Below are 25,669 nucleotides of genomic sequence, written 5' to 3' on the forward strand. Positions count from 1 at the left end.
GAACTTCCAGACTGTAAGAATAGGACTAGCTCAGAAGGTGGTGGACTTTCCTTCTTTGAAGTCCTTTAAATTGAGGATAATTGACTAGCTTTCGAAAGTACTTTAGCTGTGTAGTTTCTGTATAGTAGAGGGCCTAGATAGCCCTCACAGTCTCTTCTAACTCTGTGATGCTTTGACACTATGAGCCCTCCAAACTGTCATACTATAGATCCCATAATCCTCAGCCAGCATGGCTATGAGTGGAAGCTATAGGCCAACATATCTAGTTCTGAGGCACTAGTTGTGAGGAAGCTACTCTAGAGAATTTTAGAAATCTAAAAGGTGATTAGACCAAGTTCTCAACATTGCTTGGTGCACCAAGGTGGATTGTTTTTAGGCTGAGGTCTGTGGTGGTTTCTGCCATGGTGTTGAATCTGGCAGCAGCTGTCCAAGAATGATAGGTGGACATGCTTTGAAGTGAGATGTGCAAGTATTTCCCTCTGCAGGATACATCTGTATTCACTGAAGAAAGCCATAAATGGATTATTCAACCTGTTCTCATTCAGCACTGGTCACTATTGGAGACACAAGTGCATTGAGGATCAATACAAGTTGAACTACTCTGCACAGTGACTAGTAATGCTGAAACAGGGCACATAGCACTTGAAATTAGAGCCATCTTAACTCTTTTTGGTTTTCAACCATAATTTAGTTGCCTTTCAGAGCCAAATAGCAGTGTAGAAAAGTTGTTTTTAAAACATTTCAATTGCCATAATCAGGCTGGGAGTCATTGCATAGCACATATTGAAGCTAATTCTTACCTAGCCCATTTAAAGTCCCAACGCTGTCAATCATCCAGTGACTGATGGTGTGGTTGGCCAATGAGTCAAACATGCTGCTCAGAGCACTGGCGCCTGCTGCTGTGCCAATAAGATATTCCAGGATTAGGTTCCATCCAATGAAAAATGCCACAAACTCTCCCACTGTGACATAGCTGTAAGTGTAGGCAGAGCCAGTGGTCTTTGGAACGCGCACACCAAACTCAGCATAGCAGACCCCTGGGCAAAGAGAAACACAGGAAAGGTGTGAAACCCTATGACAATGTGGGAAGAAAGAAAATGGCTTGTAATACACAACATAAAGAAACAAATAAACACAAATAAAAATAATCCAGAGCAAAACACTATGTTGTTATAAGCATAAAAAGGACACAGTCCTTAAATCTAGCAAAACATCAACATCCGTTCACTGAAATGTGCCTTGGAATTTTCATTGCAATGTAACTCTTTTCATCAACACTATTTACACACTGAGCCAGTGTGGTGTAGTGGTGTGAGTGTTAGGCCAGGACTCTGGAAGATCAAGTTTCAAACTCACACTTGGTCAGGGAAACCCATCTGATGACCCTGGGCAAGTCACACTCTGTCAGTCTTAGAGGAAGGCAATGGCAACCCTCCTGTGAAGAAATCTTGCCAAGTAAACTCTAAATTGAAGTCAACCTGAAATAACAATAGCATTTGCTCACATTCTTTCCTCCCTCTTTCTGTTCTTTTCACATTCTGTTTTTGATTGAAAAATCTGAAGGAACAGAGATCTGTCTATCTTGTCTGTGTAACACTGATGGGACCCTGTGTACTGACACGATTCAAATTGTGAACTGTTTAACAAAAGTTTGATAACACACTTTAAAGGAAAAAATCAATGGATTCTTTATCCTATGGCTTGAAAATATTCAAAAAACATATACATTTCAAAAAGCAAGCATTGATTTTGCCATTTTATATAAGTGACACCATTTTACTACACCATTTTATTTAATGAGGCTTGGGCATATACAGTCTTGGAACCAAACCCCAGCAGATATCAAGGGCCCAATGTATTATAAAACTAGTAGCTTTGTTCACCCAAACCATAAAAACTGGGGGAGAGGGGGAGAAGAGAGACCTTCTTCCTAGTACTCTCCTCTTGTTCTCCTTCTGCCAATCTCTTGACCCTTGCCCAGATAAAAGGGACACCAAAGCAAGCAGATAGTAGCAGCCCTTACATTCTCCTGTTTGCTCAAGACAGTTGCAGTGCAATTCCTCTGGGCCAAAGAAAGTGGGTGAGCAGGGGGCAAGAGGAGCAACAAGAAAACTGGACTCCATTGGGAGCTCTTGCTGATATGTGGGTCTTGGCAGATTCCCAGCAATGCCAACCCCTGACGCCATCCCTGTAAGTTTATTTTATTTTATTTTTATCCTGCTTTTCTTACAATTTGGGAGTTACTGCACTGATGTTCCAACTTCTTTCTACAACACAATTCAAAGTAGCAATCATGGAGATCAGGCATTCAGGCAGTGACTAGATCCAGATTTGTTTAACTTTTAAAAAGTCACAGCATTATGTGCTTTCAATCAATACTCTGGGACCTGGAGAAGGATGTTTATTTGTTATGAACATGATCGCTTTCTTCAGATTGTCAAGATACTTGAATTCAGTGTTAGCAAGCAACATTCTTGGGCAGTCACTGGCGTTTAGCAAGAGCTTTGAAAAAATACACCTCTTATAATCCCATAGTCATGTTGGCTGGTATTTTTTGGGAGCTGTGGTCCAAAAGAGTAGCATTCCTAAGGAGTTTATCACACTGGGGCTAATTTCGGCATTAAAGGGAGGTTAAAGCACATTTAAAGAATCCCACAAATAAGGCAAAAATGGCAAGTGATTGCACAAATGATAATCACAAACAATTGCACAAATAAAGTGACATCGGAAATGAATTGTCACTGAAATCCCCAAAAGTAAAAAGATGCATGTTAATGCTCCCTTGTGACCACTTTAATGGCAGGTTTTATGTGACGTTGTGTGAAATTGTTTCACGTAATTACGTGATTTTCTGGGATATTCATGGGATAAACTCTCGATCTCTTTCATGTGATAAACTCATAAATTCTTGAATTGCTCCCTGCTCCAGCTGACTCCTTCTCTGGGTTCTACCAATAAGCTATTATTTAAATGTCTAAATGTGCTCAGTTTTACTCTGTATTTTATTTGTGGAAAGTAATACCTCCTCAGGAAATGCTGTTTCTGCACAGAAAATGCAAATTTTACACAGAATTATGTTAGTTTGCAATTGGAACTTTCTCGCACTGAGAAGAAAATTGCTACAATTTCTTATTTTTTTCCTCAAGAAAAAAAAAATAGTGAAGAATTACATCCCAATCTTAAATCATCCCAAATTATATTTAGTTCTGTTTGGGATGCTTAACAACACTTGGTTTTGAATCTGAAACTTTAAAGACTCTATGTACTGTAATAATAAAATATTAACTTTAAAGGCATCACTGTAACTGGCCCTTTCCGAACAATCCTTCTCTGGGTCGATAGTGGTAGACTTGTTACTTATTCAAAGCTGTTTCTTCTCTCCTGTTCTGACAGGCAGATTGTTATTAATGTCAATGGAGGCAACACCATCCCTGTCAAAAATACTCTGAAAATAGAGTGCATGCTCACCAATGCTGTTTCCTTCTGGAGTTTTAAAAACAGGTATGACAAACACAAGGGCTCACCAATTCAGTGCTGTTCCAGGGACACAGATTAGATTATTTTTCTGATTGATTTCTATTGATTGCATTTCTTGCACAGTATATTCTCAAAGTGCATGCCAGGACACACACATCATGCCATGAGATAATTTCTACCATGGTGTAGTAAACTATTTAAATTATTCAGGGCTCCCATGAGACTACAGAAGATCCACTGATATATAAACCTGGCATTAAACTACATCTCAGTATGAGAGGCTGGGAGAGGGGGGGGGATTGGCATGAGGACTGCAATCCCTTTCAGTGGCTTTATGTCAGAGCTGGGGTGGTATTAAAGTGAGGAGAGACTAAACAGTAATTTTGATTCACATTTGCACATGTGCATACACACTCTGTCTTAACACAAACATTTGTTGTTTGCTTTTATGTGCCTTCACGTTGACTCCAAATTCTAGCATATCATGGGGCTTTCTTGGCAAGATTTAGTCAGAGGAAGTTCCTCTGAGGCTCAAAGAGTGGGATTTGCCACAGGTCACTCAGTGGGTTTCTGTGGCTAAGAGGGGATTCAAACCCTGGTCTCCTGGAATAAAAGTCCAACACTCAAATCTCTATCATGTCTATCAACATAAACATACACACAACCTATCCATTCATACATATATCTTCATATACCACACACCCTGTTACACTTTCTCAATTTATGCATACTTTCTGGGGTAGCTGATCAATCTGCTCTATCTCTTATTCCAGACTTTAAAGTAGCTGTCCAAGGTCATGAACCATTTTGTCCAAACTGGTTGAACACCTTGGATTGCTCCTTTATAAACTGAAATAAAACCCAGTCTGGATTCATTGCCCCATTGACATGAAAATCCCTGGCTATCCTGAAATTTATTCTGGCCCCTCTATTTCACAGTCTCTGGAGTATATCACACGGAGATTTTTGGTGGTGTTGTGGCTCAGTTCCAGCTCACTTCCGAAGCGATTGCAGTTCCAATGATGCAGTTTCATGTCATAAACTGATTGTTTTATCAGATTTCTATGGGAGCCCCTTGCGAATTGCTTCAGCAGTGTGTCTGAAGTCACAGCTCAGTTTGGTAAAAACGGGAAAAAAGTGACTCCAGAGAATTCGCTTCCAGGCTGCCTTCGACTGCGCTGCGATTTGGTCTGGTGTGGAAAAGCACTCCGATGCCACCCCCCTTGGCCCCTGCGTCCTGCTCCGTCATCCCCCTCCTCCTCCTTCATGCCATCTGCCAACCAGCCGATCCCATCATCCCCTGCGTCCCCTGCATCCTCTTAGACCCCGATCTACTTCCCTCCTTCAGCCTCCCACCAATCCCATCATCCTTGCCTTCTCCTAGACCCCGATCTGCTCCACTCCACCCTGTCACCAATCCCATCATCCCCTGACTGCTCCTGCATCCCGATCCTGGCCCCAGGGATCCCCAGCGACCTATCCCATCATCCCCTGACTGCTCCTGCATCCCGATCCTGGCCCCAGGGAACCTGAGTGACCTATCCCATCATCCCCTGCCTTCTACTAGACCCCAATCTGCTCCTCTCCTGCAGCCTGCCACTGATCCCATCATTCCCTGCCTCCTCCTTCACCTCGATGAAGGATAACAGCTAAGGAAGGGGCAGGGAAGGAGGCCAGAGCCCCACTGAACCTGCCCAAGGGTGCCGATTCGAATCGTTGACCCCTCAAAGTATGCTCTGGTAATGTGCACTCACTCCCCTTTGCTTGAGTCCGCATGTAATACAATGTGCACTCACTCCCCTTTGCTTGAGTCCGCATCACATGACTTGCTTGGAATTGAACTGACTTCGCTTGCCCCTCACTTCAGAAGGACAACAGAAAGGCAATCAGGTGTGGAAAAACATGACGTTTTAACCTTAATTCGCATTGCTAGAGAGGAGTGACTCTGGATCTGGTGTAAAAAAAATCACGCTTTGCGTTGCTAGAACAGGAGTGACTGTGGATCTGAGGTCCTCTTTCCTGAAAAAGCCTCCATGACACTGGGATCAAGGTTTTCAAAAGCCTTCATTGGTACAGATACAGTGGCCTGCAAAGTGACCCGAAACACCTTATTTTGGCCTGTCTTATTTGGGCCCTATATTAAAAATACAGGAATTAGTGAGGGGAAGTGAGCACTATCCTAACACATTTCCAGACACCCTATTCATTCTCCTGCAGCTTTGAAGTGCAACATATTTGTAATTAAAATGCACAACAGAATGCTTCCTTCCCTAAGAATGATCTTTGCCAACCCCCTTAGCTTCTAGAAACTAGTTTTTCTGGAATTGTCCTGGGGGGAGGGGGGACATATCTGTGCACCTAGAAAAGCAGCTTATCAGGAAGGTGCGCGTGTGCGCGCGCACACACACACACACAAACTTGACATTTCAAGTAGGTGACTGATTCCACTGCAGTCATTTTATCTTACCCTGTTTTTGTGATAAGGCCACTGAATGTGCAAAACTGCACATGCACACACCTGCTGGTGATATTAAATGCTCTCTTTATTGGAGGTCTTGCATATTTCATGCACTTTTTAATGTGCTCAGATAATAAAAGCTTTCAAAGGGACATTTGAGACTTTAATTTCTATCACACAGTTCAGAGAAATGGAATAATAATAATAAAAAAACCCACCATCCCAACCCACAACCAACCCTCCAATTGTTGACTTGCACATAAAGTCATTATTCAAAGTTGATTAAAAATGCATGCAAGCTGCAAACGCAAGAGACCAGTGGATAAGTACATGCCTGAAAGATTTATGAAACAGATGCCTGCATGAAGACAGGTATTCTGTTCCAGACTCTGACTTGAAAAATTATAGTGATGTTGGGTGCTAACTGTGCAGGCAGGTGAGGTATAAAGGCTCTCCTTGACATGCATAATAATAACCTACCCAGAGAAGTATAAATAATATATGACAAGCTAGCTAGAACTCCCATGACAATTTTCAGATGAAGTACTTGCTTCACTTCCCATGCCTTGTTTATAAACTATGCTTGGGATCCAAAAAGGTCTATGTGCACATGCCAGTGCTGGCTGCTTTCTGCCATGTCAGTGGGAAAGTGAATCTTCTGCAGGTTTCTGCACTCTTTGGATTCTAGGATAGCTTTTTAAAAACCTAGATTTTAAAACCTAAATCTGGAATGGACTGGCATGAGAGACACCAGCCACCGCAAGTGCATACCAAATATTTCTGTTACGTGCAGTGAGAAGAGGGTAATAATGTTCCTTTCTTATGTCATTTCCTTCAGATGTGTTCAAAAGTGTTCAGGTAGTGGTGGGAAAAGGAGGAGGAGGAACTGTTCTTCATAGGTAGTAATAGGAAGAACAAAGAGAGTGGAAAAGCTCTGGTGCACTGACTTATTTCACAAGGTTGGTTGGATCTCCGCTCTTGCTTCTGTTCATTTATAGTAAGAGGTAAATACCAGTTATTATCATTACCAGGCTACTAATGTGCATATCTCCTTTAAAAGTTTATTTGGATTTATCTCTGCCCCAAGGGACCAACAATCTATAACTCAATGACAGTATAACAAAGGAAGAGAAGGCATATGGAGGAAGGGGGAAATGGAAAGAATATGCATTTATTTCACTTAGACAAAGCAATTGAGAAAGACTAGGTAACATGCAACTGGGGAAGAAATGTGCATCCTGTCCACTTTTGTGGCCCCCAGGATTCCCCAAAAATATGTGCATTTCTGTCTATGTGGGTGCAAAAATGAAGAACTGCACTCCTAGATGCTCCTAGGAACTATTATTCTCTTGTAAATAATGGTGTGTTATTTCAGTGAAATGGGTTTTTATTTTACTTAAAAGAAAAAGAAAATAGCATCGAACCCCCCAGTCACCTCTTGCTTAAAAAAAAAAAACCCCACAAAGGGAAAATTGCTAGGTTATAGCCTGCAATGAATCATGGGGGAAACTGATCCATTAAAGCTGCCTAAGAAAATGTTTGAAAACTTCATGTTGGAAGTAGATTTAGAGAGGTTTTAAGTATATGAGATGGCATGATGCAGGTGTAAGGCAGTATGATGTTCTCTGGATAACTTTAAAATGCCAGTTTAAAAGTTGCCACATGGGATCAGCAGAAATTGACAGGAACAGTAGCATAGATGCTAAAGCAACACTGACTGGGTTAGTGCTGTAGCAAAGGGACAGACCTGAAGTCAACTACATCCTATGGAATCTCAGAGTCTGCAGTTTTGTGACATGCTAGGCCTCTCTATTCATAATTTCTCAGATGAAAATTGTAACACATATGACCAAGTCAGATTGGAGTGTGATCAGTAGGGTGTGGTCAGGCAAAAAAGGGCAACAGAATGAGGAAGAACACAGAAAAATACTATTTTAAGCAGTGAAATCCTATAATTTATGCACTAGGTATAGGAAGGGAAATACTTCATACTCTCTTCTCATCTCTTCCTGCCTGCTGAGCTGAATGCAAACTACTTTTGTACATTGATTGTAGTTTGCAGTGATTGAAAGTAAGCTGAGGATGAAGGGGGAGGGGGGAAATGGGAGAAACCAGGACATTTTATCTTTATTAGTTTTATCAATAATCTCACTTTCCATTACAAACTAATCAGAATGTATCAAATAACAAGTAAACCAATTTTAAACTGCCAAAGTCTTTGATAATTGTTTCTTCTCCTTTGTCTTCCTGTCTTCTTTAAAGAATAAAACATTCTTGGTGTTGCTTTCTTGAGTTTCTCATCTGATTCTTGCCTAAAAATAATACACAATTTTACCATATTTCTATTTCTATTTTTAATCCCCACCTAAAAAAAGTTCCAATATCAAATAACGTTAAATTAAATTGTGCATTGCTCTTTAAATCCTCCAGGAATATCTGTTTATCTAACCGTGTTTTTACAAAAGGGGCGCATTTTCAATTTCCACATATTCCCATAGCTTAAAACTTAGCTTAATCGTTCCATCTAGTCAGGTTTATGTCTAAATCCCACCTTGCTTGAAGGAATGACATCACTTGAGTCCATTCCTTATCCATTTTTCCTTTCTTTTTATCGCTCAACTTATACGTGAGCAAGTCCATTTGTCTAATATTTATTAGTTTCCTTAACCATTCTTCTATTTGCAACTCATTTTCATCCTTCCAATGTTTGGCTACCACTAGTCTTGCCAAAGTTACCATATAAAGAAGGATTTTCCACACCTTTTTTTCTTCCTCTGGGTTTAGGAAATAAGTCATATTTAAAAGATAAATTTCAGGCTTTTTCTTAAAACTGATTCCCAGCATTTTTTGTATTGCCTCATGGATTTCATTCCAATACTTCCTAATTTTGTCACAACTCCACCACATGTGGACTGTTGTACTCTTCTCCTTATGACACCTCCAGCAATTATCTGTTTCCTTATTAAATATCTTTTTAAGTCTAGCTGGAGTGTAATACCACCTATTGCTGATTTTAAGATAATTTTATTTTAACTCCTGGCTACATGTAAACATATTTGTTCTTTTCCAAGCTAACTCCCATGCGTCCATAGGAATTCCTCTTCCCAAATCCTTAGCCCAGTCTATCATAAATTGCTTAACCGGTTCCTTTTCATATTCCAATTCCCTAAATAATTTGTAATATTTAGAAATCTTTTTTCCAGAGTCGTCAAAGATAATCTTGTCTAATTCCGTTTGCTTTAACTCAATTCCTGGTTTCTTGCTGTCCTCAAGAAATCTTCTTTTTAACTGAAGGTATGTATACCAATTTATCGCATTTCCTTCACCTATTATTTCTTCTCTAGATTTTATTAGCAAGTTTGTAGTTTGCGAGGGTTTTATTAGGTCCTCATACCTTAACCACTTTGTCCCTGCGTCCCATCTATTTGCATATGCCTCCTGGGTGGATACCCACCCTGGGAGTTTTAAGTAAAATTTTTCTTTAATGATCTTCCAGGTCTCTATTAATGCCTTCCTAAATGGGTTGTTAATGAAGTCCTTGTGAATATCCGTTTTCCTGTACCATAGATAACCATGCCATCCAAACCGCAGATTCTCTCCATCTAAATTTAGTATATATTTGTCCTCTAATTTTATCCAATCCTCCAACCATGTCATTGTGCAAGCCCAACGATATGTTTTGAGATCTGGTAGGGCATAGCCTCCTCTTTCCTTACATTCCTTTAAATTATTCCACCTAATTCTTGCTTTGCCCCCCTTCCATAAAAATCTCCTCATATCCCTATTCCATTGTTCCATTGTCTTGTTATTAATATTAATTGGAAAGTTAGAAAACAAAAAGGTTAATTTCGGGAGTATCATCATCTTAATTGCATTTATTCTACCTAGAATAGACATTTTTATTTTTGCCCAACTTTCCATCTTTTTTTCCACTTCACTCCATATCGCCTTATAGTTATTTTCAAATAAGTTGGTATTATTGCTAGAGATAATTATTCCTAAATATCTCACCTTATTCGTTATTTCGCATCCGGTTTTCCCCTTTAGAGCTTTCTTCTCTTCCTCTCTCAAAGTTTTAGTTATTATTACCGATTTTCCTTTATTTATTTTAAATCCTGATAGCTTCCCAAATAAATTCAATTCAGCCCATAATGGTTCTATATTTTTTTGCGGGTCTTCCACTATTAATACTAAATCATCCGCAAATGCTTGCAGCTTATATTCTATACCCTTCACTGTCAATCCCTTGATTTTTGGGTTCTTCCTGATATTATTTAATAGGAATTCTAATAAAAATATAAATAGTAATGGGGACAGGGGGCAACCTTGTCTTGTCCCCCTCTCCAGGTCAAATTCTTGAGATAATTCTCCATTTATAACTATTCGTGCCGATTGTTTCTTGTATATTTCTTCTATACTTTTATAAAACTTATCCCCTGTGTCCATTGTTTTAAGTAATTTCAACATAAATTTCCAGCTAACACAGTCAAAGGCTTTTTCAGTGTCTACAAAGATTATTGCCGCTTTCTTCTCGTTGTGTCTATTATAATAATCCATCGCATTTATTATAGTTCTTATGTTATTTTTTATTTTCCTTCCTGGTAAAAAGCCATTCTGATCTTTTTTTATTATTTCCGTTAAAACATCTTTTAGCCTTCTAGCCATAATACTTGCATAAATTTTATAATCATTATTCATTAATGCAATAGGCCGATAATTACTTCTCAACTGATCATCTTTTCCCTCCTTTGGAATTAGGGTTAGGATTGTCTTTCCCCATGACTCTGGCTTTCCTTCAGTGTGAATCAGGTTAAATACCTCATGTAAAATACCCTGCAATTCTGTAATAAAGGTTTTATAATACTTGGCTGTCAGTCCGTCTTCTCCTGGGGCTTTCAGATTTTTAAGATTCCCAATTGCCTCCCTTATTTCTTCAAGTGAAATCTCTGCATTTAGCTATCCTTTTTGTACTGCATTTAATTTAATTTCGTTGTATTGCTTAATTTTTGAATCCTGCCACTCCTCATTTTGGTACTTATCTCTTGCTTCAAATTGATCTCTATAAAAAGTTACAAAGCTATCTTTTATTTTCTTTTGTTCTGTCATCAAGGTATTATTCACATTAATTTTTGTTATCATTTTTTTCTCTTTCTCTTGCTTCAACTTATAGGCTAACCACTTACCTATTTTATTTGCGTTTTCAAATTGATCTTGTTTCATCCTTTTAAGCTTAAATGCTAGTTCCTCCGCAGTTTTGTTTTCCAATTGTTTCCTTAACACTCTTATTTCCCTTTCTAGCTTTTTGATATCCCTTTTGAATTGAAGTTTTTGTAATTCCTGTTCTTTTTGTCTAATCTCTTTTCTCACTTTCTCCTCTCACTGTCTTTCCTTTTTTGATATTTCTGCCATCTTTTGAATAAATAAACCTCTAACAAAAGCCTTACCTGTATCCCAGACCACTTTCATTTTACTTTTCTTTCCACTATTTTCCAGAAAAAAATATTTTAACTCTTTCTTAATTTTATTTACACATTCTTCGTTTTCCAGGATACGTTCATTTAATCTCCAACCACTTTTTCCCTTCTGTACCGTATTCAATTCTAGTTCAATCAAATTGTGATCCGAGAAATCTCTAGGCCATATTTCCATTTTTTTACATTTTGTTAATATTGATTTTGCTACCATAATCATATCCAATCTGGAGTGGGATTTATGCACTTCTGAAAAGAACGTAAAACCTGCCTTTTCCCCATAACAATGTGAACAAACATCTATCAAGTTTGTTTCTTCCAATAAGCTAAAAAAACTTCTAGGTAATTTACCCTGTACCTTTCTCCGCAATCTTTTCTTTGAGAGCCTGTCCCTTTTGGGGTTTAATACCCCATTAAAGTCTCCTACCATAATTATATTATTGCCTGGTAAACTTTCCATTTCTTCTTGTAGTTTTCTATAAAATTCTTCCTTTCTTTCTAGTGGACCGTATACATTCCAAATCTGATATTTAACGTCATCTATTACCACTTCTACACATATCCATCTTCCATCATCATCTTTCTTAATTAATTTTGCCTCATATCTTTTGTTTACAAAGATCGCTACACCCCTTTTCCTTTTATTTATAGTTGCACTAAATACCGTCCCCAATTTAGTATTCCTTAAATATTTTATATCTCCTTCCTTCATTTTGATTGACCAGGACATTTTAAAGGAAGCTGAAAGTGGGGCAGCAGAGGATTTAGCAGGGCTATACCTGTCAGTTGGAAGATATGGCTCACTGGCTGAGGATTCTAAATTCCTAGACTGGAAATCTCAATATTCCTTAGGATGGAAACATGGCAGTTAAAGTGGAATTATAGTGCTATAACTGAGTAGTGTGAAATCACCACACATAGCACAGTTCAGCAGCTACCAACCCCGAAGGCCATTTAGCTGGATCTTGGAAATGTTTGTATGTTTGCTTGCATGTTCAATACCCTGTCTTTCTCCTGGTATAGCATGTTACATACATGATGACTCCCAGCATTCCCCAGATAACATAGACATTGGTGGGGATTGTGGGAGTTGTAGTCCAAAAAAATGATCTTCCCAAGCTCTGCATTGACCTAGAAATAAAAGGAAGCCTAAATTCTTTTACTTTTTTTTAGAAGACTGATTGAATGGATCTACTCTAGTTGAAATTAACCAAGAGGATGGCAATTATAACTTGTAAAAATATGTTACTATGATTGGAACCGGGGCAAAATAGTTTTTCTGTCTGTTGTTAGTGAATTACTAACAAAACTGACATCTTAGAGAAACAGGAGCATGTCCAAAGGAGGGCGACTAAAATGGTGAAGGGTATGGAAACCATGTCCTATGAAGAATGACTTAGGGAGCTGGGGATGTTTAGCCTGGAGAAGAGAAGGTTAAGAGGTGATATAACAGGCCCTTTTAATACTTGAAAGGACGTCATGTTGAGGAGGGAGCAAGCTTGTTTTCTCCTGCTCCAGAGACTAGGACCCGGAGCAATGGATGCAAGCTGCAGGAAAAGAGATTCCACCCCAACATTAGGAGGAACTTCCTGACAGTAAGGGCTGTTCAGCAGTGGAACAAACTCCCTCGGAGTGTAGTGGAGTCTCCTTCTTTAGAGGTCTTTAAACAGAGGCTGGATGGCCATCTGTCAGGGTTGCTTTGACTGAGAGTTCCTGCATGGCAGGGGGTTGGACTGGATGGCCCTTGTGGTTTCTTCCAACTCTGCAATTCTATGATTCTATGATCTTGTGAAACTTACCCAAGCTATTAGTTGTGGTATCATGGCTTGAACATTGGGCTATGACTCTGGAGATCAGGGTTTAATTCCTTGTTTGGCCATGGAAACCCACTGGGTGACCTTGTGTGATTCACACAAATCTGAACCCCACAAAACCCTATAATAGGTTCACCTCAGGGTCACTAGAAATTGGAAACTACTTGAAGGTACACAACAACAAAATATTCTAATGTCTTTTTCTTAGTAAAAGGGGGGAAATTGGTTTCTCTTGGATGAAGCTAAGTGTGTTTTTCCCCCAACCCATTTTTTCTTCTATAAAACAACACAGATCTAATGCATTCCTGATACCTTGAGGCTAGACATATCTGCCAGAAATCCAATTATTTTGCATCTAAGTCAATTTGTGTATGTGACAAGAATACAGTACTTACTGGCCTATTAAATATTCACAGAGGCAGAGAAGATCTGCTGTAGATATATATATTTTTAATGACCTGAGCTTCCTGCAAGAAGACCTAACGTGACACCACAACATTTCTTTGAATTAGGATTAGATCTGCCCAATTTGGCATAATTGTAGTTTTAGAAAATCAAAATCAAATGGCCCAGTGAAACAGCTGGTTGGAAATGGATATATGGCAATTTACTTCTTTTTATCTCACTGCCTCAACTCTCAAGTAGCATAACAATATCTCTATTGGTATGACACTGTTCTTGATTATATGATTCAGGAACAAACACAGCTGAATAGTTGGGACTTTCAGAGGACTGCCTACAGGGTCCTTTTTATAACTTTTAAATATATATATACTATTATTTGATTCTTTAAAGCATGTGGGACCTTTCTCACATCAGAAGTGATCCAGAATTTATTCTTCATTTAGAGTTCTTTTTTGCTCAGTTTCGGGGAAACTGCAATGTTTTATCATTGTATTATTTCAAAATCTTTCCAGAAACCTGCAAAATAAGTTACGGTATATACACAGAGGTCAACATTTTCTTAGCGATGTAAACAAGTTCAACATGTCTATATATTTCTTTTGTTGTTGCTGAAGAGTTTAGTATTCTGTCCCCTCTGCATTGACCAAAGCCACCCTTCAGCACTCACAATTTTGTTGTGATAGCCCTGTTCCATGGCCATTCAGTGCCTGGTGGGCATCAGAGAACCTTCTTGCCATGTCCCCTTAGCCAGATGACATTATCTGCTGAGACTTCCAAATTATCATTAATTTGTTTCTGGCTATAGGTCCAAAACACACTGCAGAAATAATCCAGTTTGACACCACTTTAACTGCCCCTGGCTCACTGCTAAGAAATCCTGGGAATTGTAGTTTATGGTGGCACCAGAGCTCTGTGACCGAGAAGGCTAAATGCCTCACAAAACTACAGTTCCCAGAATTCCCTAGCTTTGAACCAGGGCAATCAAAGCAGTCTCAAACTGGATTATTTTCAAACTCACACCTTTCCTTCTCTCTACCAGCTACTGAATGGCATGGAGGATGGGGGCTGTAACCATGAAACTGAGACTGGTAAGAGAGGCTGAGAGGAGAGATGCAGACTAATTCTGCCTGCAGGACTTTTATTTTTTGTTGCTGAATGCCTTTGAGTTTTTTCTGACTGACATTGAACCTAAGCGGCCCATTCACACTCACGTTTTTGTACCAAGTAGATCTGGGAGACTCAGTGATGCAATACTGAATCAAGGTTCCCACTATGTTTACCCAAATTGAATCTCTGTGTGGTAGTTTAACCTTGTTGACGTTCACATTATCATTTGGATAAATTTAAAATGGAGCTGCCATTTCGATTGTTCTCGTTTTTTTTTAAATGTCAATCAAATGATGCGCATCTACATCACACTGTTTGGGTGTTTTTCCAGTCCAGATCAACATTAAACTGCATTCTCATGTTGTATAATATAGAGGAATTGTTAAGTGTGCAAACTGCAATAATGACTACTGGTGTGTAAATTGATGCCATGACCATCACCACCTTGGCAGATGGCAATGGTAAGCCCCTCTGAAGAACCCTTGCCACAAAACCTCCATGATAGCTTCACCTTGGAGGGATTCCCTCTTCTGTCAGCCTTGGAAGATGGACTTGGCAAGCCCCTATGAAGAAACCTTGCAGCTCTTATGAAGAAATCCTGTGATAGGGTGGCTCTATGGTTGCTATACATTGGAAACAAAGGCAAACAACACACAGAGCAGTGATAAAACCCTCACCCCCCCCGTGGCAATCACGCAAAGCAACAGTGTGCTTAAGCTGTTAATTTTTTTTTTTAAATTCCGCCGTCTCATCATGTTTCCAAGAGACCCCCCCCCCCCCAATTTTCAATTGCTCTTGTGGGAATCAGCCTCAGTTTGTGTTCAGATTGAATTAAGGACAAATTCACCATCAGAAGAGAAAAAAAGCCTTTAAAGGGACTGCTCTCCAAGTTGTGGCAAATTTGAATCTGAACATCTTCTAATGTTACCCTGAGGAGGACATACCAACCACATTTATGGAGCTGGCTTCTTCATCCCACAAGGGCACTTTGCAGGGAAGCCAAGATCTGTGAGATAGGTATGTCTTGCCCCTCAATACATAAGCCCTCCCTCCTGAGTGCTCCGAATGGGATCAATATCACATTCCCATTTGCTGCTCTTAAAAAAAACAACCCACGGTTCTTTTAAAAAGACACGCTGGGACCCCCGCACTCAAAAGAACTGGTTTAAATGGGCTTTGCGCCACCCCCAAATCACACTGGGTGTAATCGGCACAGGTATGAACGACTCCCCCCTTTAACCTGGTTTCCACACCGGGTTAAATTGTAATGTGAATGAGGCCAAGGAGAATCTATCATATGGTTTTCTCAGCAAGATTTGTTCAGAAAGCGTTGGTCATTGCTTTAGTCTGAAGATGAGAGAGAGTGAGAGAGAGGGGGGGGGATGTTATTCAAGGTCACCCAATGGAATTCCATGATTGAGCATGATTTGAACTCTGGTCTCCCTAGTCCAACACCCAAGCCACTATGCCGCATTGGCTCTTACAATATACCCAAAATACAGGATCTCAGTCACAGATCACAACTTGCCAGTGTCATTTTGCAGATAATATGGTGGAACAAGAATGTCAAACCTTGTCTCATATAATACCACACTGGAAACTATTATACTTATACTATAAATATTAGTATAAATATTATACTATTATTAGCCAGGTTGGTCACAGGAACAGCAAGGAGTGACCATATAACACCAATATTGAAGTCATTCCACTGGCTGCCTATCAGTTTCCGGGCACAGTACAAGGTGTTGGTTATCACCTTTAAAGCCCTACATGGCTTGGGCCCAACCTATCTAAGGGATCGCCTGCTTCCATACATTCCGCCCCGTACACTCATGTCCTCTGGGAGAAATTTATTATAGCCCTTAAAGACCAGGTTGACGGCGACCTCCCAGAGGACATTCTCTGCAGCCGCTCCCAACTTATGGAATGGCCTGTCGGACAAGATCCGTCAGATCACCAATCTAGAGAGCTTTAAAAAGGCCATTAAGACGGATCTCTTCCGGCAAGCTTTCCCGGAATAAATGCTCGGCCACAAATAAGACTTCCCATTCAGTAAACTCTGCCCATGATGATTTTTTATTTAGCTTAGTCGGTTTTAATGTGTAGTTTTTAATCTTACATTGTTTAATCTTGTTTTAAGGGGGGTATTATGCATATATGGATGTATTTTAACCTTTTGTACGCCACTTTGATTGCCTGGCAAAAAGTGGGATAGAAATAACAATTTTATTTACTTATTTATTATTATACTATTTTTCATGGGACCTGGGCTGGCTCTACCATCAGGAAGAGTGAAGCAGACATCTCAGACAGCAAATCTGGTGTGTGAGAGAGAGGGAATGGGAGCAAGATGTTGGTGGGCAGAGTGGATATCCTCAAGTACAATGGGACCTTGTCACTGTTATACCGCCTACCCCTCAGTATCTTCTGTCTGAAATTGATGCTTCTTTGTGCCTAATGATACAGTCAGACCTTCAAGTGGTTCTTGAAAATGAGATCCTGAGAACTGAACCCAAGTGCTGTTTATATCCCAGATGTTCTTGAGAGATGCTGCCAAAAGGTTAAGAAGAAGGCGAAAGGAAAGATTTGGTTACATCTCCTTTGTAATTTTGTAGCTCAGTTTCCCTTTTGCTTTCCAAGAATGTGTTGCTGTTATAAATAACAAAACTCAGGAATGATCAAAAAGGGAGAAATGGCTGCAGAGACTATAAAAATATATCTGGATGTTTTTCTTTGTGGGTATGAAAGCAAATGGAGATGAAAGGAGAAAAGGAACAATCAACATAGCTAACTTGCAAAAATCTTAAATTTTTTAAACATAACACCCCTCACCATGGAGAAGATACAATATCTATAGTTCTTATGTATATTACTGTAGATTATAGTGCAGTCGTGTTTGTACCAAAGCCATTTCTGAATGGAAAACTACCAAGGTCATAGGATTGGCTGGTTAGATGGCTCTTTTCTAAAACATAAGGGATGCATGATAAACTGTACAGCAAAGCACATCCTTGGCATACAGATGATCCCAGGTTTCGCCTCCAACATCTCTAGGTACAGCTGCAAAATCTTTTGTTTGAAACCCAAGAAAGTTGTTATCAATTACTGTAGACAATACTCAAAACTCAGATATGGTTGATCAATGAAGCATATTAAAAATAGCTTGTTTTTATTTAGAATTCTTTAAAAGTAACATTGCATTGCTCATTACTTTCCATTGTTTGTAAAGAGAGAACCTTGTGGCTGATAAAATAGTAATATTCAATATTTTAAAATCTCTAGCTAAATTAGAGTTAGGTGGAATAGTGCTGGCTCTATCTGTTTTCTTATAAGCTTTGGCTTATGTCCTTATTTTCATTAATAAACATTTCCTTTCTAGTCTAGTCTTGTTCCTGCATGGCAGGGCTGGCCATGCAGATCTCTTCCAACTGTATGATTCTGTGATTCTATACTTGATAATGTTTTGCCCTGGAAAATCAGCACTTCTGGCCCAGATCTACATATCTTTTATTCAAGGTGGTTCTGTGCAACATGGATAAAAAATTAAGGAGCCTGCTTAGTGGGATGTGTGTGGGATGTAAAATAAAGAAAAATCATTTCACATTGGGCTCAGTTAACAAAGCCTCTGACAAAGAAACTCCATTTTACAAAATCTTTTCCTACCCTCCAAGCCCCTGCTTTCCTTTTCATCCTTCATCTTTCTTGTGGTGTTTTTCCTCTAAACAGTGAAAGAAACTAGTTTCATACCGAACACTTAGATATGTTCATTTCATTTTCATTCAGTTTAGTTGATTACAACTGCAAAATTACAGTACGTCACACCTAGCCATATTCTGCATAACAAATGTTACAATCTTTATTAGTCAGAGAAATAACAAACCCATTATTTTCTAGTGTAGGCCATCTGCTCCAGAAAGTGGCAACTGGCAACTGATAATGTGATGGTTTTAAGATCCCTTTTGTTTGTTAGAAGAAGAAAATGGCTTCTTAGATACTCCTGTGAGTTTAGTATCTATCTAACAAGAAATTATCTTCTGAATTTTTAAAAAAGAAACAGAAGCAAACCTCTCAGCAAAACAAAACAAAACAAAATGCAGAGAAAAACCTTTGTAAACTTGTAAGGGTTGCTACCATGTTAGCTCTTACAGATATGAACTTGAAAACCCTTATTTTGCGACATTTGTAAAACCTACTTAAGAATAATTAGAATACATTTGCTAATACCTATATTTCTGAACTGTTTGTGCCACCTGACAGCCATTATTCAGGGCTGCTTCATATATAGTTTTTTGACTTACATCTTCCAGTCCTAGCAGAGTTTCTTTCTGACGTTTCGCCAGCATCTGTGGCTGGCATCTCTGAAGATGAAAGAAACTCTGCAAGAACATAGCCACATAGCCAAAAAATCCACAAAAAACTATCACATGGGGGTGGGATAGAGATGGGATCACTGCCCTGTCCTTATCCTGTCCATGACCCGACCGTGATCCCAGAGTGAAAGTGTTCATGCTAAACACTTTCACATGAAAGTGCGCTATCACAGGATTTTCTTGGCAATATTTGTTCAGAGGAGGATAGCCATTGCCTTCCCCCGAGGGTGAAAGCATGTGACTTGCCCAAGGTGTCCCAGTGCGTTTCATGGCCAAGAGGGAATCAAACCCTGATCTCCAGAGTGGTAGTCCAACACTCACACCACTATGTCAATCTGGTATATTATGGTAAATTATCTGTCCAAAGCACACTGCAGAAAGAATCTAATTCAAGACCTGCCTGGCTCAGTTCTAGGGAATCCTGGGACTGCCCTGGCTCAGTTCTAGGGAATCCTGGGAACTGTAGTTTATTGTGGCACCAGAGCTCTCTGACAGAGAGCAAAATAAAGTTCCCAGAATTCCCTAGCATTGAGCCAGGGCAGTTAAAGTAGTCTCAAACTAGATTATTTCTGCAGTGCTTTGGATCATCATCATCGTCATAATCATCTATCACAAAAGTATATACAGTGGATCCTGGATACTGGCTGGGGTTTGGTTTCAGAACTCACAGTAGATATCAAAATCTGTGGATTCTCAAGTCCCATTATATAGAATGGGGTAGTAAAATGGTGTCCATTATATAACATGGCAAAATAAAGTTTGGCTTTTTGGTATTTTTTAAAATCCATTTAAACTGTAGCTGGTTGAAACCATGGATGCAGAATCCATGGCCACAGAGGGCTGACTATATCTCTTTGAAAGCAATAAATATTGTTCTCCTTTTAGGAATGAATGGCCAACACATTCCTTTAAAAATGATAAATAAAGTGTGTGTGTGGAAACAGTAAAATAGCACATTTACCTGGAAGTAAGTCTCATTGAGCTTACTGGGTTGTACTATCAGTGAAATTACATGATAGATGGCTTACCTTGGTGTTTTGTAATTTGTTCACATGTATAACAAAGCAGTAGAACTTTAATAAGAATTCCAGTCTCATAGGAGACCAGAATTAAGCTCTATGTGACAGGGAAGTAGAAGAAAACAAAAACAACTGATTTATTTTATAGCTGTATATAGCTGTGTGTGTGTGTGTGTGTGTATCTCAGTTATACCCCACTGCTTAGAGGAAAGACCTTTTTTTCCAAACCCAATTTTAGCTGAAACATTTTATGCTATTGCTTTTACAATTAATATTTCACATATTGATTTAATGTATCAATAACAGTTTTGAGGTGTAATGGTTTGAGAATTGGTCTACAATTTTGTAAACCAGTGTTCGATTTCTCATCCGGCCATGGATGCCCACTGGGTGGCTGTGGACAAGTTATATTCTCTCATCCTCAAAGGAAGGCAAGGGCAAATAAATCTTGCCAAGAAAGAACTGTGATTGCTTTGGCTTAGGTTTGCTGTAAGTTGGAAATTCTTTGAAGGCACACAACAAAAACAACAATGATTTACAAATAATATTTCACCTATTGATTCCATGCATCAAGAACAGTCTCAGCAACAAAAACTCAAAGCCACTTTTCAATGGCTTGTCTTGGAAAGTTCTTTCTGCTTGCTATCATTGAACTATAAAGGACAATTGTCAGGGGTTAACACGTGGAAAGCACAGGCCAATTCATACCCTTGGTTAAATACAACCAAGGAAGGCAGGATTCAGTGACTTCTGTTTTACACTTCATTACTTCTTTATGTTTTCAGGTTCTGAACTAGTCCAGCATACTGTTTCTTGGGCTGTAAATTCTTGTTTTTAGTTTCTGACATCTGGTATTTAGAAAATTATAATCACTGTGCATGGTAGTTCCACTGAATTATCAAAGTTAATAGACCTGATAGCATTTTGCAAACTTCCTTTCTCTCTCAAAACTTGCATTCTCTTCCTTTCCCTCTCCCTACATGCTGCCAAAGGAGGGTGTTGGACAACCCCCTGCCCCAGAAATTAACATAAATACAGATTGTATTGTATTCCTAGGCCAGATAAATGAATTAAGAAGATAAACAGACTCTTATTGAATCAAACTAAAGCTGGCCTATCTGGTACAGCTTTCTGTTCAGACAAGCCCAAATCCTCTTGGTTAGTCCCAACTAAAATAGATCCATTAAATCAGTGGGTGAGACAACATATATGTGAGTCACCTTATATGCATACCTCATTGATTCAATGTGTCTACCCCTGTTAGGACAAAGAATTAGGATTCATGCTATACTATCCAACCAGATGTTGAGGTGAAACCTACCAGCAGGACATGAATGCAACTTTAGTTCCTCTTTTAATATGTACACAGACACATGAAATTTTTGACTGAGGAAGTGATGTGTAGTCATCCAGACTAGACTATGGATGACCCTAATCTCTTTGAATTTATGTAATCCATCTTTAAAGATGCTCATATTGACAGTCATCACTACATAATTCCTGGGATGCACCTCCTCTGAAGAAATTATGCCATTTGGTCCCACTTTAGCCACTTTAGGCTCGATCCTATAGAGTCCTGGGATTTGTAGTTTTGTGAAGCACCAGTACTCTGGCACAGAAGGCTAAAGACTTTTTAAAACTACAAATCCCAGGATTCCGTAGGATGGAGCTATAGCACTTAAGATGGTGTCAAACTGCACTATTTCTACAGTGCAGATTCACCCCTGGCTTTGAGAAAAAGACACGGTGTAAACAAAGAAGAGGAAGAAGGGGAGGATGGTAAGACAGTGAATTGCCCAGTTTCATGCCATACGTGAAGAAGTGCTTCTATTTATTTGTCCTGAATTTCCTACAATTTACAAGTAGTTTCAGTGGATGACCCCAGTGTTTTTGCATGATGGGTTTTAACACATATCTATGTTCTTCATAGTCATGCATAATTTTATGCATCTCTGTGATAAATTATTTCAAATGTTATAATCTTTCATCCAGGGATGCTGTTAGAAAATGTTTTGGTTGCCCTTCTCTGATTAAGATAGTTTATACAGATATCGTGTTCAATACAGCTGGTGATTCAATGTAGCATGTAATTAAATATAGAAGCCTGCTAGGGACCCTCTGGAAGTATTTACCAGCTCTCATAAATATGTTGGAAAATGAGTATGTAAATGCAGCTCCCTGTAACTTAAGCAATCCTTATATTGAGTGTAGTGCTTAAATTATTACATATAAATCAGCCTGCTCATTCAAGTATATATAATTAAGCTGGTTTACTGAGATAGTTTTCAAAGATCCCATTTTATATTGAGCATGAAATCTTTGTACACTATACACTGTAAATTATGGAGGCCCCCAGAAGTTTACTTTACTATATAGATGCTGTGGAGATGTTTGTTGACTCTTACAGGGCCTGAAATGATTGGAACAAAGACAACTTCCTAACAATGCAGGTAATCTTTATATTGATCACAGTACTTCCATCATTACAGAATATTTAATTTGATAAATAACCACAGTGAGTCAGAAAAGAAATGCAGAATACTTACATAATTAGACACAGTTAAGTTTAGGAGAGACCATGGGGTGCTATTTATTTTTTACATTTCATGGGTCATTGTTTCTTAACTCTGAGAACATCTTTAAAGTAGCACTTTAAATGTCTTTATCATTGTTAATGATAAATGCCAGTATTGCTGTTTTATTGGAGAGAGAGTACCAACAATATCTGATATGGAGATGATACAGAGTTATCAGTGGACAATTTAGACAGTCTGCAAGGATTAATCAATACAGTTAGTGAAGGAAGTAATTAACATTGCCTAAAAATGAATATTAAGAAAACCAAGTTTAGGGTTAAAAAGCAAACAGTCCAAGCAATGTAAAGATCCCAATTGAAAGCATGGAACATGCTCACAAATAGAAATGCTTTGGAATTTGGTTTATTGAATGGGATCATTGTTGTGCAATAAAAGTTAGAGCAGAGATGGCTTTTAAGATAAACAATAATTTTTTCTTTAAATTGGTTTTGAAAATTTTGAGAATTTTATGATGCTACATATTCCCAACTGTTGTATGGTATGCAATCATGGACTTTAAGATAGGCTATCATAAGAAGTATGGTGTAGTAGTTTGAGTGTTTAATGAGGACACTTGGAGATCAAGGTTCTTGGTTCATCCATGCAAACTCACTGGATGATCTTGGTTAAGTTTCATTCTCTCAGCCTCAGAGGATGGCAATGGCAAACCCCATCTGAAGAAACTTGTCAAGAAAACCCTGTTATAGGTTCACCTTAGGGGTCACCACATGTTGGAAACAACTTGAAGGCACACAACAACAACAATCATAAGAAAAGGGACAGCAGCATTTGAAGTTGGATTTATCATAGGATATTAAGAATTATTTGGACTGAGTGGATGACCAAAGAAGGGGTACTGAGAGTGCATAAAGATCAAGAAATTATAAAACACAGAAAGTTGGAATGTTCCAGTGATATAATGAGAAAGGGAGGGGACCCAATTATTCAAAGTAAAATAAGTGGGAAAAGATGTGCAAGAAGGTTAAAGCTTTACAAAATGGTTGGGATTCAACATAATATCATTTATTGGGGCTGCTGCTTCATGCAACGGCAGAATCATCATGATGCCCAACCTCTAGTAGCAGAGGAAGGAGCACAAAAATATTTTTTATCATGCCTTTCATTGAGAAATAGAGGTCCAGGCAGCTAACAATAATATTAAAAAGGATTAAAAACAGGTTAGATAATAAAATCTTTTTAAAATCACTGCATTAGTAATGCTATTAAAAGAAACCATATTCAGTAGAGAGTTTGAAAAGATGTGTCCTCATGTCTCCCCTAAAACTACAGAGAGAAAGAGACATATTACACCTCTGAAAGAAGTGTATTCCATGATCTAAGAGCAATTCAGAGAGTCCTCGAATCAATGTAGTCAAATAGGCCTCCACTGGTGGTGGCATTCTCAAGATGTCCTCTCCTGAAGATGTCAACATCCAGGGAGTTTTGAAACAAGAGATTGGTTCTTAAGTAGCTACAGTCCAAGCTGTTTATCATTTTAAAGTTTAAAGCTAAGATCTTCAACTTGGCACATCCAACAGCTATCTAATCCAATTAGATGTCATGGTGGTCATTCTGGTGGGATACTGGAAATTCTCATCTTGGCAAGGGCATTTTCAGAATTTATTAGCATTAATTTGGGATAACGATCATATGGGTGCTGACTTATTAAAAGACTAACACAAAACTCTTGTATGTTCTGCCTCTTTATTCTGCTTGAACACATAGTGTTAAAGTCAAAACTCTTTGCATAATTTTAGCTGACCTCACAACATGGAGGTTCCAGAAACAAAGAATAGAAACAGTGGGGAAATAAGTGGTGCAAAAAGAGTTACAGCCAGAGAAAAGAGAAACAAATAGGCATCTTCAAGAGAGCAAATTCCTAGGAAATATATTTTCTCCAAATGGATAGACTAATTGATTAATGTTGCATATACACTGTAAAATAATGCAGTCTGAAACCACTTTAAGTGCTGTAGTTCCATCCTATGGAATCCTGGGATTTCTAGTTTGACAGGGTTTTTTTAAACATTCTCTGCCAGAGTGCTGATGCCTCATAAAACTACAGATCCCAGGATTCTATATGATGGAATAATGGGAGTTAAAGTGGTATCAAACTGCGTTGTTTCCACATTGTAGTTGCATCCTAAGAGTAATAACAGATGCTAATTAAAGAGAAGCCAAGTCTTTATCAGAGGTTATTTTCCAAGTTCTGGTAAAGAAAGAATAATATATATATATATATATATATATATATATATATATATATATATGGAAGACTCACCTGACAAGATGGAGGCTACAGCAGCAATAATGAAGGAAACGATGACACCAGGCCCCGCCATCTCCTTAGCCACCAGGCCTGAAACCACATACATTCCAGTACCAACACAGCTTCCGACACCGAGTGAAACCAGATCCACGGTAGTGAGCACCTGGGCCAGTTTTGTTCCATGGGATGTGGTGGTGCCTGTCCCCTCTAGCATGGATTCCACTGGCTTGGTGCGGAGGATTCTAGAATGCATGGCATACCATGTGGCACCCCACTGGATCCGCCGTGGGTCAAGGTATTGGAGGATGCCACTCATTGTGATGTCAGGAGATGGAAACAGAGACCAAGCAAAATAACAAAATTCAGTTAGTTCTAGGACTGAAGCTTAACAGCATTAACATTTAAGAGATAAGCAATCTGCTGCTGAGAAAGTCCATGTCAGGTCAAAGCCACATCCTTCAGAAGGCAAAATGAAGCTTTTAAAAGTCTTCTGGGGTTTACTTTCTTCTTGTACGCTCCTACAAAGAGAAGGGAAGAAATAACTGTGTCAGTGAAGAGAGAAGTACAGTCGGCCCTACTTATCCATAGATTCTGCATCTGCAGATTAAACCATCCATGAATTGAAAATACCCCCCCCCCCAAAATAATCCATAAAGCAAACCTTGATTTTGCCATTTTATATAAAGGACACCATTTTACT

The 25,669-nt window shown here is 38.9% G+C and overlaps 1 protein-coding gene across 1 annotated transcript in view; it reads right to left on the reverse strand.

Annotated features, from left to right (window-relative positions):
- The window catches only part of SLC7A14 (solute carrier family 7 member 14), a 43,383-nt gene that overhangs the window by 12,110 nt on the left and 5,604 nt on the right, over window positions 1–25,669 (reverse strand). The window contains exons 2-3 of the mRNA XM_042456075.1: window positions 24,982–25,487; window positions 801–1,037 (exon numbers count right to left, since the gene is read on the reverse strand). Coding sequence (XP_042312009.1) covers window positions 801–1,037; window positions 24,982–25,285 — 541 coding nt within the window. The 5' untranslated portion in view covers window positions 25,286–25,487. The remainder of the gene's footprint in view (window positions 1–800; window positions 1,038–24,981; window positions 25,488–25,669) is intronic.

This window comes from Sceloporus undulatus, chromosome 3, assembly GCF_019175285.1.
Source record: "Sceloporus undulatus isolate JIND9_A2432 ecotype Alabama chromosome 3, SceUnd_v1.1, whole genome shotgun sequence".
Lineage (NCBI taxonomy): Eukaryota > Metazoa > Chordata > Lepidosauria > Squamata > Phrynosomatidae > Sceloporus > Sceloporus undulatus.